This window comes from Apodemus sylvaticus, chromosome 9 (genome assembly GCF_947179515.1).
Source record: "Apodemus sylvaticus chromosome 9, mApoSyl1.1, whole genome shotgun sequence".
Lineage (NCBI taxonomy): Eukaryota > Metazoa > Chordata > Mammalia > Rodentia > Muridae > Apodemus > Apodemus sylvaticus.
In genome coordinates, this window is record NC_067480.1 from 54666497 (window position 1) to 54680809 (window position 14313).

The window sequence follows — 14313 nt, forward strand, 5'->3', positions numbered from 1 at the left end:
ATGAACTTCGAATACACACTGTGGTGTACAAATGCCCCACCCACCCCATCCCCACCTAAATACAAATGAATGAAGGTAATGTTTTTAAAGATAAGAACCTTCTGGGAAGATATCTTAACGGCTTTTTAAAAAGCCATACTCTTAATATGGGTAGATTTATATTTCTTTCTGATAAAAGTAATACAGGTTTTTGTTTTAAGGGGTTCATATAAGTGAAAGCTGTTTCCCTCTGTGTCTGTTGATCAACAACACTGCTTTTTTTTTTTTCTGATTACAGCTTTAGAACTAGCAAAAACATCAGGAAAAATTGATCTACCTGATTCAAATGATCCTGAAATCACAAAAAACATTGCTCGAAAAAGCAAAGGTAAGACACCATCAGGTAACCTGTGTGTGCTGCGTTTGTTTGTTTGTTTGTTTGTTTGTTTGTTTGTTTGTTTTTCAAATCTAAGTGAATTTTCGTATATTTTCTTTTCTACTTGGAAAATTTATTTAATAGAATGCAATTTTTAATATATCTATACATATTAGTCAATAAAGGGCAGAAAGTCATCTGTATCATCCTATATTGTGAGAATGGACGAGGACACCTAAAACAATCACCAAGTCCTATTTGTCTGAGTCAGCCAATTTCTCATGCAAGGTTTGGAATTTGAATGACTTGTTGCGAATTTCAGAGCATCTATTTTGAATTACCCATTCCAAATAAGATAAACAGTGTACTTTCTGGTCCAAATGAAAGGATCGGGCTTTTGTTTTTCCATTAGAGTACTACAGAAATGCAAGAATGCTGCAAGATGCTGTCACTGGTAGGAATAGCCATATAATTCCTGGTGGCCATTGAGCTGTAGTTAAATGGGAACTCAGTACAAGATGGTGGCCTGTGTGTAAAAAGTGTAGCTTTGCTGGCAACAAAACTATCATGATTTAAGATGAAATAGTTGTAGTAAATGTGACCTTTCTTCCATTTAGGGCATTCTCCTTCAGAGAAAACTCCACTGCAGGTAAGTACTTGTCGAAACAAGCAAATCATGATGAATAATAGCTTTCTATCTTCATTTCAATGTTACAGTTTATGGGCATTTGCCAGTTATATACCTATAATCTGAGGTTCAGAAAGGTCAAATGACTTACAGAGTACCTCATTTGGAATAATACCCGGTTTCCCTTTACATAACTGTTGTCTGTTCTTACTGCTCTTTCACAAGTATCCTGGGTATTTTTAACTTAGTAGACCTGGCCTAGGGATTGGATGAGTTTGATTTTGTATTTATAATGTTCTCTTCTTGGAGTAAATGGTCCATTAAACCTATTATTTTATATTTTATAATTTATATTTGAAGTCTATATTGTTTTAGGTAGGTTCATTCCAGGATAGCCAAAGTAATCCACAGTTTTTGTCTCCTTTATGTTTTAGTGATTTTGATTTTTCATTATGCCTTGTCAGGTGATGGATGCTTAGGTGTGGATAAGCCTCAGTAGTAGTAGAAGAATTTGACATTTGAAATGTCAGTGGTACAATGACTAAAGAATTAGATATGCCTGGGCTTAGGGAAAGGGACTCATTCTGTAAGGACTGAATAGAGATGTCCAGCACCAAGATTGTAGCCTGGAAGCCCTATTTAGGCAAATGATTAGACATATCAGCCATTGACTTTAACAATATTTCCTCAATATGTTGTGTCAGATCGTTATAAAAGAAAAAACTGGGGCAGCATCGTGGTGTAGTAGAAATTATTAAAAAGTGCTAGCCCAGGCCTTTTACCCAACCTTTGGTTATTGAGTTCCTGGATGAAAAACATACCCATAAATATAAATAAAATACCCTTTATTTATATTTACAATATTCCTCAGGCAGCACAAGAGCAGCCTAGCCTCCACACTGTTAGAATCTACTTTCCTATAGATAATCCCAAGTTATTGCTTACTGTTCTCTATGTTCCATCTCTTAACTCCAATTGGGCAGCCACAGGACCATGGGTTTCTTTACCCTTATCCTATGATGGCCTCTCCTCCTCCTTCCTGCACACTCTTCTGCTTCTCCGACCCCAAGCCTGGGAAACCTCAACCCCACCTATGTTTCTTCTGCCCAGCCATTGGCTGTTGGCATCTTTATTTACCAATCAGAAATACTTGGGGCAGGGTCACAGGGATTGTTTGCAGGCTCCATGTCTTGAGTATTCGCATTTAGCATTACTGACCAAGCCCATTCAATACTGTTGGCTTGAGTAAGGGAGTGAGGGTTTAAGGGGAAAAAAAGACAATTTAACAGCATTATAGTATAGCTCCAGCAAATGCTGCAGCACACTTAAATTCTCTCAGTCTGCTTTTATATCATTCTAGGTACATGCAAAGAATAGGGTCAGTTCTAAAGCATAAACAAAGTAGTCAAGAAACAAACAAGGCATGAACAAAAGCTCCATGGGCACTGTTTCTAGGGACCTATCCAGATTAACAAGATACAAAGAACACATTCCTCAGCTGTATTTTTCGTGAGCGTACTTCCTTGTCCTAGCCCAGTGTCAAATATTCTTGCCAAACTCATAGAAGCAGCCCCAAGGGCGCTCCACATCTCCCCTTTTTTTAAATTTCATAAACAAGACTGCGTCTGTCTGCCGGGTGGTGGTGGTGCACAACTTTAATCCCAGCACTTGGGAGGCAGAGGCAGGTGGATTTCTGAGTTTGAGGCCAGCCTGGTCTACAGAGTGAGTTCCAGGCAGCCAGGCAGGGCTACACAGGACTGTCTCGAAAAAAAACAAAAAAAATGCATTATCCAAGGCAATGCACTCTGTCTTAGGTTGGTAAGGCCTTGTGCAGAATCTTACCAGTCATCTAACCAGGCTGCCAGCCTGTTAAACTAGTGGTTCTGTCTGAGGATTCATTTTAAGTTTCAAGCCATGTATTTTGGCTGCCAATGTGTTGATGTCACTAAAGGCAAGTTTTATCAAAATGGGTAGAAATAAAAATATTCCCCAGACAAGAAGGACCAACATGTCAAACTATATAAGCCATTCTTGAAGGCTGACCAAGATGGAAATACTGACGTTAGGCCATAAATAATTTTATCAGCAGTATCCATAGCATCAAAACTTAGCAGAGCAGCATTCTTTAAATCCAGAATCTCAGAATGCACAATTAAAATATCCAGAGAGGGAGACTGGAGAGATGGCTCAGTTACTCAAGAGCACTGACTACTCTTCCAAAAGGTCCTGAGTTCAAATCCCAGCAACCACATGGTGGCTCACATCCATCCTAATGAGATCTGATGCCCTCTTCTTGTGTGTCTGAAGACAGCCGCAGTGTACTTACATATAATAAACTTTCTTTTAAAAAAATATCCAGAGAGGTATTACAATTATACTAAATATCCTGCAAGTATCTTTGAATTTTCATCCAATTATAGAGACTGTCATTGTAAATGTTAAAAGTGACACAAATCCATTGGTATATAGCATGACACTTGAGATGGCTTCTTACTCTTAAACTCTGAACCTCCTCACCAATAATTTGAATAGTATTATAGAGAGCATCAGTTTGTTGTTCCAAACACCTATCTGAATTCTCTTGAATTCTCAGAGTATTAGTAATGTTTTTTTTTTTTTGCTAAATGATTAACAAAAGTGGCTGTCTTAACTTCTTTTGTCAAAGCAATTGCAGAAGCAGTAGTGCTAGCTATTAATGTAATAAATAAAGATGCTATATCTGCAATAATCAAACTCACTACCCTCTTGCTTCTACTTAAAGCCTGACTCCCTTCTTCCAATATTTGTAAGGTTTTTTTCAGAATACCAAGGTTCAGATAAATTTACAGGAATCATTTTAAAAGCTGGTTGATGTACTACCATTAAAATAGACCATTGTCCAGTGCAGAAACACAATTGAACAAATAAACAATTAAAACAAGAAACATTGAACTCATTATCAGGGCTAATAACAAAGGTTACCTTCTCAATTAGTAAAAGATTAGGTGGGATAACACAGGATGTTACATTTCCCTTAACCCCAAAACCTGTTCCATTTTTATCCACAGCAAAAATAAAGTCATACAAGGCAACTGTCAGTTTTCAAATATATTTCTGAAAATGTTCAGAACCAGCCTTCCAAATGCCCACTATCATTTCTTTTTGTTTGATATTACATTGATTTCTAGACCACTCCATGATTGAGTCAGAATAACTGGTCACATTAAAGGAAAGAAAAGGGTCATTATAACAACTTCTCTGTTTGATTAATATTTAAAGGCCGTTTCCATAGCCTCCATGTTCTCTGTCCCACAAAGTCTGCAATATAGGCAAGCAAAGGTAGGTCAGGCACATATGCCCAGTACAGCTCCCCTGTCACCATTGTCAGGGCACGCAGCAAGATCAGTCAGCATAATTCTCTGTCCCGGCATCAGCATGGCTCACCAACCACTCTGGCAGACACCACATTCCTTTCGCATTCTGGGAAAAAAACAAACATTTCCTCTTCCCCATGTTAATGGCTGATCAGGACTACATCTTATGCCAGTAAGTGGATCCTTCCATTTCATCTGGGCATAAATATGCCTCGTTGTAAGGTGCCATAGACACTCAGCAGCAGAGTCCCAAGGTCAAGAAATTAAAAATAAAATTGTGTGGTGAAGAAGTATACAACTGCTCCCTTTGTTTGTTTGTTTGTTTCATGTAACTGATTTTTTAGAGCTGTATGGCTCCTTCCATAATTCCCTGTAACAGAGATGTTTTAAGCACAATGAGAAGCAAAAGTGAAACATTACATGAAGTTTACATTCAGAAGACAACCACAGGGGAATTAAAATCTTGAGCTTGTGATTGAATTGTAAATTGCCAATATTCCATTAGCTTTATATATAGCTGACCATAATTTTTAAAAGTTTCTTTTGCAATATCAGAGCATAATCCTAATTTTGGAAGGCACAACCAATTTTTAACAGTGTAAATAATCTAGTCTCTCTAAAATCATATCAAGTATATTATTTTCATGTTACAAATTTTGGCTTCCAGTTCTTGTATATGAATGCAAGATGGTGCAGCTTTTAATACCTCATTAAAGAAACATTGTTTTAAATCCTATCTTTTATAAGTCTGGTTTCTAGGACAGGGATTACATAAAATATTATCCTAATTTAGGGATATCCTTAGAGACCTGTTTCCCTGGGTTAGCTCATGCCATATGTTGTTGCCCGGAATGACTCCAACTCTGAGTTACCAGTTTTAAGCCAACTTTCTGTTACCAATGTTTTAAATTTTAAGTATGTCCAATAACTAATAAGCCAATAATCTATAACCAAGACATGCAGAACATATTTATACATTTAGGACCAGTCAGAAATAAAGATGAAATAGCTGCATATTTAAATATTTAGACAGACAGACAAAATTTTCTTAGGCTTTCTAGCTGTAATTTCAAGAAAGGAGCACCTTGCCAGCCTGCTGAACCCAAATGTTCCAGCAAATAAAGTTTTAACCGCTTTTTCTTTTGAATATGAAACACAGCAACAGTCAAGCAACAAAACAAAACCACAGACATGAACTGACAGACACGGACAGATTGCTATGCCAAGGACAGGCATTAGACAGAGAGGGAAGAAAACCAGATATCCCACCAAAGGGACCCAGAACCACTCTAAGCATTCTCCCAGTGGGATCCAGAGAGGAAGCAGGACATCTGAACTCCTCTGGACTTTAGCTTGTCTCTAAGCACATGCACAAAACCCTTCTACCATTACCTTGTCCCAATTTTACCAGGTTTTACTCACTGCTGGCCCGAATTTTCCTTATTTTCCTTTGCTCACTTTCTTTTCCCGAGGTATCCTTCACTGAACCCTTCATACTCAAGCTGAAACATTGGGGCGCTACCTGACCAAGCCAGCTCCGTCAGTCAGCAGGGTCTCAAGGGGGAGGGGAGGATTAAAGAAAAAAAGACAATTAGACAACATTATAGTATTGATTCCAGCAACTGCTGAAGTGGGTTTCATTTCTCCCAGTCTGCATTTATAGGTACATGCAAAGAATAGGGTCAGTTCTAAGGCATAAGCAAAAGTCCCATGGTCACTGTCTCTAGGAACCTATCAAGATGATCAGGTAACAAGGTCACATTCCTCGGCTGTATTTTTCTTGAGCTTACGTCCTTGTCCTAGCCAATTGTACAATATTCTTGCCAATTTCTTAGATGCACACCTGGTTCTCAGTTCTTAGTCTTAAAATAACTTTATTTTAGAATGTACCTGCACTTAAAAAAAAATGAAACAGGTTAAAATCACTTAATTTCTCTTACTGAAGATGCAAATTTTATTCCCAGCACCCATGAGGTGAATCACAATGACTTGTAACCCCAGTTGCAGGGTATCTGCTGGATGCCTTCTCCTGACTTCTTCAGACTCCTGCATACACCTGGTTAGACACACAAATAAAATGAATGGTTTAAAAAGATGAAGCAGAGGAGAAGGGGTACCTGGTATTACCCGAAACTATGAGTGTCCTTGTTGGGTCTCATTCATTTATTATTACAGAAATTGGAATCTCCCTTTTTGGTTCTTAGTCTTGTTAATGAGAGAATTTAAGGGGCAGGACTCACTCTGCAGACCAAAATCTCACCTGGCTTTGAACTCAGAGATGAACTGCCTCTGCCTCCTGAGTGCTGGGATTAAAGGTGTGCATCATCACACCTGGTTCTCAGTTCTCAGTCTTAAAATAATTTTATTAGAATGTACCTATACTGGAGCAGAAATAGAGAGCTCACATCTTGAACCACAAGCACAAAGCAGAGAACTTGAGTCTTCAATCCTCAGGCATTACCGGAGTGGCAAGGCCATGCCTCCTAACTCTACCTAAACAGTGCCACCAGCTGGGATCAAGTATTCAGATGCATAAGACTGGGGATAATCTCATTCAAACCACCATAGTTGATCCTATTACATTTTTTAAACTCTATAATAGGCAAGCAATAATAGCACTCAGGGTGAATTCCTATTTAAGAGGGCTATCTGTGGGGCTGTCTGTAGCAGGAGGGCTTTGTAATTTACCACATGTAACTTGGACTAAGTTCCTGTAATCTAGAGAATGCAGAAAACAAACGAAAATATAAAACCACTTAAGAGAACTTGAAAAGTATCCTAGTCATTGTTCTATTATTGTGAAGAGATATTGTGGCCACGGCACAACTCTTATAAAAGAAAGCATTTAACTAGGGGCTTCCTTACAGGTTCAGAGGCTTAGTCTATTGTCATGACAGGGAATGTGGCAACAGGCAAGAGTGAAACTAAAGAAATAGCTGAGAGCTACATGCTAATCTGTAAGTAGAGAGAGGGGCCTAGGCATGGCATGAGCTTGTGAAACCACAACGCCCACTGTCTCCAACAAGGCCACACCTAATCTTGTCAGAGAGTTCCACTCACTGGTGACCAAGCATTCAAATATATTAGCCTATGGGGCCCTCAGACCACCATAAAGAGACCATATGAGAATTTATTCATTTATTTATTTGCCTGGCTATGTCTCGGCAACTGGAACGTGAATGCAAAAGTGTCCCTCAATTGGTCTCTCCATTTCCAAGTCCTGAGTTTGGGTGCCAATCTTTAGCTGCCTGCTGCTAAGAGAACCAGGGTCACCTGGAAGGAAAGCTGGGTCTGAAATAAAACGGGCTTGCGAGAGAAATGAGGAGCCAAAACAAGTTTTGATCAAGGCTCCACATTATAATGGGTGACTCAGAAGTTAAGAGTCCCTATGACTCTTTTTTGGGGCGAAACCCTTCCCCCAAGGTTCGAGGGTCTGCTCAGCGGGTGTTGGCTGCACTCTTAACACCCTGCTTAATTCTGGAGGTTGTAGATCTGGAAGGACAATGGACTTCACCTTGGTCCAAGCGCTCCACCCTAGGTGGCAGAGATTGTGGCTAGCACTGAGGTCTAGAACTCCTGCTCAGAAGGCTGCAGGGGGAGGGCACAGGTCCCCATAACATAATGGCAGAAGCAGACAGGATGAAGAAAGGAGTCTGAAGAGCTGGGGGAGCTTTCTAGACAGAGAGAAGGCAGGCTTAGTGCCTTGGCAGAGTGGAGGTATATTATTATTCCCTCTGGAACCAGCCTCTGCAGGCTCCAGGCCCCTGTGGCTTCCTGCCAGTGATAGTTTGTCCAGCCTGACAACATGTTCTGGGATTATTTGTTATTATATTATTGGTTATTCATATTACTTACTATGCTTTTTAAATTTTTAAGCAGAATAACAACAAAAATGAATTTCTGTCAACACAACCTCATAATCTAAGAAAAAGATTAATAGGTATGTATTTTTATGTGAAGTTTTGCTGCTTGTTTACTTTGCTTTTTTGAGACAAGATCTCATATAGACTGGGCAAGCTTCAAATTCACTGTATAGACTTGTCTGGCTTTAAGCTCCTCATCATCTTAAAATGTTGAGATTACAGGCATGCCTAATAACAACTAGGTCAGAGTCAAATGGTGATAAAGCACACAGGTTCTGTATATCCACAGTTTGACTTTCCTGTCCTGTGACAGCTGCTTACTGGTTCTTCTGTCTTCAGCTTGATTTGTGCACTAGTGTAATGTTGGTGCCACCTTAGAACTGCTTTGAGAACTAACTGAGGTAAGGGACATCAAGGTAGTATCACCTGTGCTTAAGCTTAGTCTATGTTAGTGTGGCCATTGATTATAGCAGTTCCCACTGCCCTTCCTGCCACTTTTTGTAAGCGAAAGGATGCTCATATTGCTAGACTGTAGGGCTGCATCTGTACCTACCAAGTGGCATCCTGTCATTTTTTTTCCTTTTAATATGCATGTGTTAATGTGCAAACTCTCCACAATAGGGAATCCTCTTATCACTCAAAGTAAAAACGTACTGACATGGTTAAAATTATTTCATCAACATTTCGGGAGTTAAACATAACCTTATATTTATTTTGTTGAATATAAAGCCAGAGCTGTCTTTATTTGGAAAGTATAAAATGGGCTCCTGTTTCTGGGAGAGTGGTGGGAGCAATGGTGGCTTGTGGAGGGCATACTTTGTGAATCAGCTGTGGGATGCAGCCCTGTGCGCTGCAGGCCTTTCTGCACTGATGCAAGCAGTGTCTACAGTCACGGGTGTCACAATTGACACAGCAGCTCAGCAGTATTATTCAGGGCCCTGCTTCTTTCAAGCTTTACATTGCTACTAGCATTTTTCATCTTTAAGATTGATTCTTCATAATCAGAATAGTCTCTGTTGCATAAGCAGGTGATTTCCTTTCCCACGGGAAGAAAATCCAGAAGTTTTCAGTAATTCACAAGTCTTGGTGGCCAAAGTAGTTTCAAGGGTGTGAATGAAAGCAAGAATTTGGCAGAAGGAAAAGGTGATTATCACAATTTTTTAATTATATAGTAGAACACATTACCATACTATTCAAAAAAAGAGTTATATTAGCAAAGAGCAGAGAATATTAAGTATAACTGATATCTTATTACTGATATTATCAGTTGTTTTAGAAAAATTTCAGGGAACAAAGAGGTTGCTCACCAGATAAAGCACTTATTTTACATGCATTCAAATAAGAATTTTAATCCTCAGGCCCCATTAAAAAAAAATGGGTGGGTGTGTAAGCTATCTGTTTTACCAGTATGCCTGGTGGCTAAATCAGGGTCCCCTGAGCAAGCTGGACATGTTCCAGGATCGGGAAGTGGTCAAGATGCCTACGTCAACCTAGAAGGGCACCTACATAAATATATGTTGCCCCCATGCATACACACAGCATTCATACATACAATTAATTCCAATATAATTTTCCAGTAGGTTAATCAGGTATGCTAGTGCTTAGAGAACATATACAGTTAGCTGTGAAATTATAAGGAAGTAATGACAAAATTATAATTAAAATCTCTTATTTCAAAGTCCACATTCTTGATTTCCCCCAAATAGCTTTTCTTTCAGCTTATCAACTTTTCCAACTGTTTTTACCCCGCTGCAGCATCGCGGTCTCATTGTGACAGTGAGAGTGAGTATTCTGCTTCCAGCTCAGAGGATGATGAAGAGGTTGCCAAAGACGATGAGGAAGGCACTAGTGTGGTCAGGTTCTCTCACAAGAGTCAAGCTCAGAAGAGACTACTTCCAGCTCCTGTTTCCAAAGAGACACTGCCTAAGAAAAGGAAAAGAGACAAAGCAGTGAGTGCAGACGGAGCCTTGGACCTTAAAGGAGAGGCGTGTGCAGTCCCTTGCAGTAGGCCTGATGTGGGCGAGGCTGCCAAGGGGCCAGCAATTGTTTGCTTTGCTTTTCTGTTCTTAGCTTTACACATGAATTCCACAGATACTGTGTCTGTCCTTGAACTTCCTTTTTACTTCTGGGTGCATGCTCATGGTCGATCCTGTAATATGCATAGGGGCTCTATGGATTTTCTGTAGACCAGGCTGGCCTTAAACTCACAGAGATCCTCCTGCCTCTGCCTCCCAAGTACTGGGATTAAAGCTGTACACCACAATACCCTGCTGATTAGTCTATTTTTTTTTAAGTTATGTTTTATGAGAGTTATTAACATTTATTGATAGAATTAAATTATCTTTGATCCTTGACCAGTATACTGTTTGTTTAAAAATACTATCAATAAGGTATTTTAGTTAGGCATGTTGACACACACATGTATTTTCCAGATGTCTGGGAAGCTGAGGCAGGAGAATTTCTTGAGCCCAATGTTAAGTGATATTAATATATAGATTTTATGTAGCACAAATATCTGAAATTACTTAGACCTAACTTTCCTTTGTCCATTTCAGAGTGACTTGGTAGAAGAATATTTTGAAGCCCATAGTAGTTCAAAAGTCTTAACATCTGACAAGACGCTGCAAAAGCTGAGGAGAGCTCGAGTGGACCAGGTATGCGGTGAGGGGTTACCAGCACTCTGTTCATTGTGACCTGAAAATACATCAGTAGCACATTTGGAGAAAAGTGATCAGGAGCAGAGTTATCTCTCTGATAGGGTAAAGCACGCACTAATGTGCTGTGGTCATTAAATGCTTGTTGTATGAATTAGATGATTAGATTCTATTTGACAGAATTAATTTTACCTGTTTTCGGTTGTATCTTTAGATTTAGCTTCAGGATTTAGAATAACTATGGAGGTCATAGCTTTCTGATAACTGCTCTGTTCCTTGCTGTAATCAGATAGTCATTGACCTTCACATAACAACCCTGCAGCCTTACAATCACTGTTGCCAGCTTTGCAGAAGGTGTGGAAGACATCTTCCTTGTTTTTTGGAAAAGTTGTATAGTGGAGTAAGGTAGCAGGGGTGACCTTGCTGAGCATAGCCTCAATGTGCCGACCCCCCGCTAACCCACAGACAGAAGTCAACACTATGTCTGTAACCCCCTCCTTCCCTATCAACCTCGGGCTCTCACTCTCCTGGAGACCACCCACTCGAAGGCTCATTTTGACCTTGGAGCCACTTAGGTTTCTCTCATGTTGCTTATAAAAGATAGATGGCAGACATTAGGGCCATTGCTTTCATGGAAAACCTTTTCTATTTATTGATTGACTGATTGGTTGATTGATTGCAGGTGTGTGTGTGTTCAGTGCATGAGCAGTAAGATGTTTTCCAAGGATGTAGAATTCAGAAGTCGGGCATTTTCCTCAGTCACTCTCAACCTTTTGTATTTTAATGGATTTTTTTATGTATGTTTATGCACCAAATGTGTTTGTGGTACCCAAAGAGGTCAGAACAGGACATCAGATCTCTTGAACTAGAAACACAGGTGGCTGTGAGACACGGGTGGTTGTGAGAAAGCTGATATGGGTGCTGGAAACTGAAGCGGGCCTCTGAACATGCTCTTACTGTTGAGCTGTCGTACCTGTGGACAACAGCCAATAACACTCTCTACTTACCTTCAAATTATAACCCCCACCCACTGTCCTTTTGGATTTTTGCTTTTTCTTTAATTATAGAGGGAGGTGTATGCAAGTAAGCTGCCCATGGAGGCTAGCAGAGAGTACTGGGTCTTGAACTTTGGTCCTCTATAAGAACAGTTCACACCCTGAACTCCTAAGCCATTGTTCCAGCCCTTAAGCCCGACTGAAAGACATCATCACTCCATGGTTGGGTCCCATGTTAGAAGAGGGTATCTTCTAACCCTCTTCTAGGACTATCAGTTAAAATTCCAACAAGGGTAACAAAATATTGGACATTTTATAAAATGAGCTCAGTATGTGCCAAGCTCCCGTGGCTGTCTGACTTGCTAGGCCCATCAGGTGGCTGAAGCACGTTCTTATGATGGTAGAGACTTATGGAGGAAAGCAGATAACCTCTACAGCCTTGGGTAAACACTGGTCAGCTTACTTGTCCCTTGTTCTAGTGGTGAGCCAGCTGGTGTGACTGGAAGTGAGTCAGGAGTCAGGAGCTATACTCCTCAGTTAGAAGGAGCAGGCAGCAAACAGACATGGTGTGGACAGTGGTAGTGTAGCCCACCTGAGAATTGACATTTCAGATACTAGTGTGTGGATAAAGTAACACTGCCAAGTTCATACTGAAGTAACTATGCTCACAGCCTCGTATAAAGTAACTGAGGATGATAGTGGTGCTTTCAGTGCCCGGGCTGCTCTAAACGCCAAAAGACATGAGCGCTTAAGATGAGGCTCATTTCTCTTTTAAATGTATAAATAAAACTACAGGACCTGATATTTGGGATTTTGATTACAAACCTTCAATATTGAAAGTGCTAGGCCGGACGGTGGTGGTGCACGCCTGTGATCCCAGCACTCTGGGAGGCAGAGGCAGGCGGATTTCTGAGTTCGAGGCCAGCCTGGTCTACAGAGGGAGTTCCAGGACAGCCATGGCTATACAGAGAAATCCTGTCTCGAAAAAAACAAATCCAAAAATCAAAAAAAAAGAAGAAGAAAGAAAGTGTGCTAGAGTCAGCAAGGTGGCTCAGTGGGTAGACACCTAGCACAAAGCCTGGCTCCGACTCAGTTCTCAGAACCTGCGTGGTAGAAGGACAGAACTGACTTCTCAAAAGCTGTTCTGTGCTCTCCACACATGTGGTGTGCTGTGGCACATGTGTGCTGGTGCATACAAGTAGAGCAGTGTGTTGTCTGTTAAACCACAAGGCAGCTCTAGAGTAAAGATGCAGATGCCTTTTCATATGATTTCCCAATATACTTGATTCACCAGCTTGAAATTTCAAAGTTTTGGGCTCACCACCATCAGTGTTTTATATTACTATCATCTTTACATATTTTACTATATTGTGCAGTTTGTGTTGCTGTGACGAATACTCAGGACAGCAGCCTAAGAGGGGGAGGACTTCATTAGCTCCCAGTTGTAGTTGTAGAATTCTCATTCAGTCCCAGGGACCAAGCCTTCACACAGGAGCTGGATATCCATATCACAGCACCACAACAGAACGCCAAAGACACAGAATTTGTTAAAAATGGCTTGTAAAAAGGAGCAAATACAAGTTTTTTGTTGATTGTAAATTATAAAGAAACTATAATGTTTTCTGAAAATTAATATTGAATATTAATTGAAATATCTTTTTACAGTTTTTCAAATCTATAGGTTTGTTTTTCTTTGATTGTTGTTGTTTTAATGTTGTTACTGTTATACAGGTCAGGCTCACACTTCCTAGAAAGCACTCTGGCAGTAAGCTACAGCCCCAAACTCATAGGCTTGGGGAGGTATTATTGTTTTGGTTTTTCCCTTTTATTTGTATTTGTCTGAATTTTTTGTGAAAACTGAGAAGCAGATTTAACCATCTTACGGTGACCATATTTTTAGAAATTAAAACTTTATTTTGGAGTGTGTTGTAGTCATTTAAATGGTTCTAGGCAAACTTAGCAAAGTTTTGTATTGTTTTTATATACTTGAAATAAGGAGAACATTAAGAGGAGCCGTAGAAATGGCGGCTCACAAACTTTTATAACTGCAGGTCCAGGGGCTCTGATGTGCTCTTCTGACCTCAGCAGTTGCCAGTTATGCACAGAACACTCATATACATAGAAAACTAAATCCTTAAAAATAGCTTTTAGTTAAATAAGTATTTAAGCCAATTGTGACTTTTTTTTAAACATTCAATTGGCATACTTACATTTGTACCTGATTTAACTCATTATTTCCACTAAGAACTTTGTCTTTCTTTTCTTTTTCCAAAGAAAACTCTGCGTAACTTACTAAGCAAATTCGCGCCTTCCTTTTCTGCTGAAATTGAACAATTGAATCAACAGCATGAGAAACTGTTTCATAAATGGATGCTTCAGTTACAGTAAGATCATTTTAACCCCTACACAATGAGGAATAGTATATGTCTGTGTTAAAACATGATTTGCCAGGTGTGATGGCATGT

General features: G+C 39.8%; 1 protein-coding gene across 3 annotated transcripts in view; it reads left to right on the top strand.

Annotated features, from left to right (window-relative positions):
* Orc2 (origin recognition complex subunit 2) overlaps nt 1-14313 on the top strand; it is a 36542-nt gene that overhangs the window by 12005 nt on the left and 10224 nt on the right. For 2 of the 3 annotated variants that reach the window (XM_052193731.1, XM_052193728.1), the window contains exons 6-11: nt 278-367; nt 973-1004; nt 8213-8276; nt 9955-10148; nt 10755-10853; nt 14123-14232. In XM_052193731.1, the coding sequence (XP_052049691.1) occupies nt 278-367; nt 973-1004; nt 8213-8276; nt 9955-10148; nt 10755-10853; nt 14123-14232 (589 nt within the window). The remainder of the gene's footprint in view (nt 1-277; nt 368-972; nt 1005-8212; nt 8277-9954; nt 10149-10754; nt 10854-14122; nt 14233-14313) is intronic. The other variant, XM_052193729.1, reaches the window with a different exon arrangement.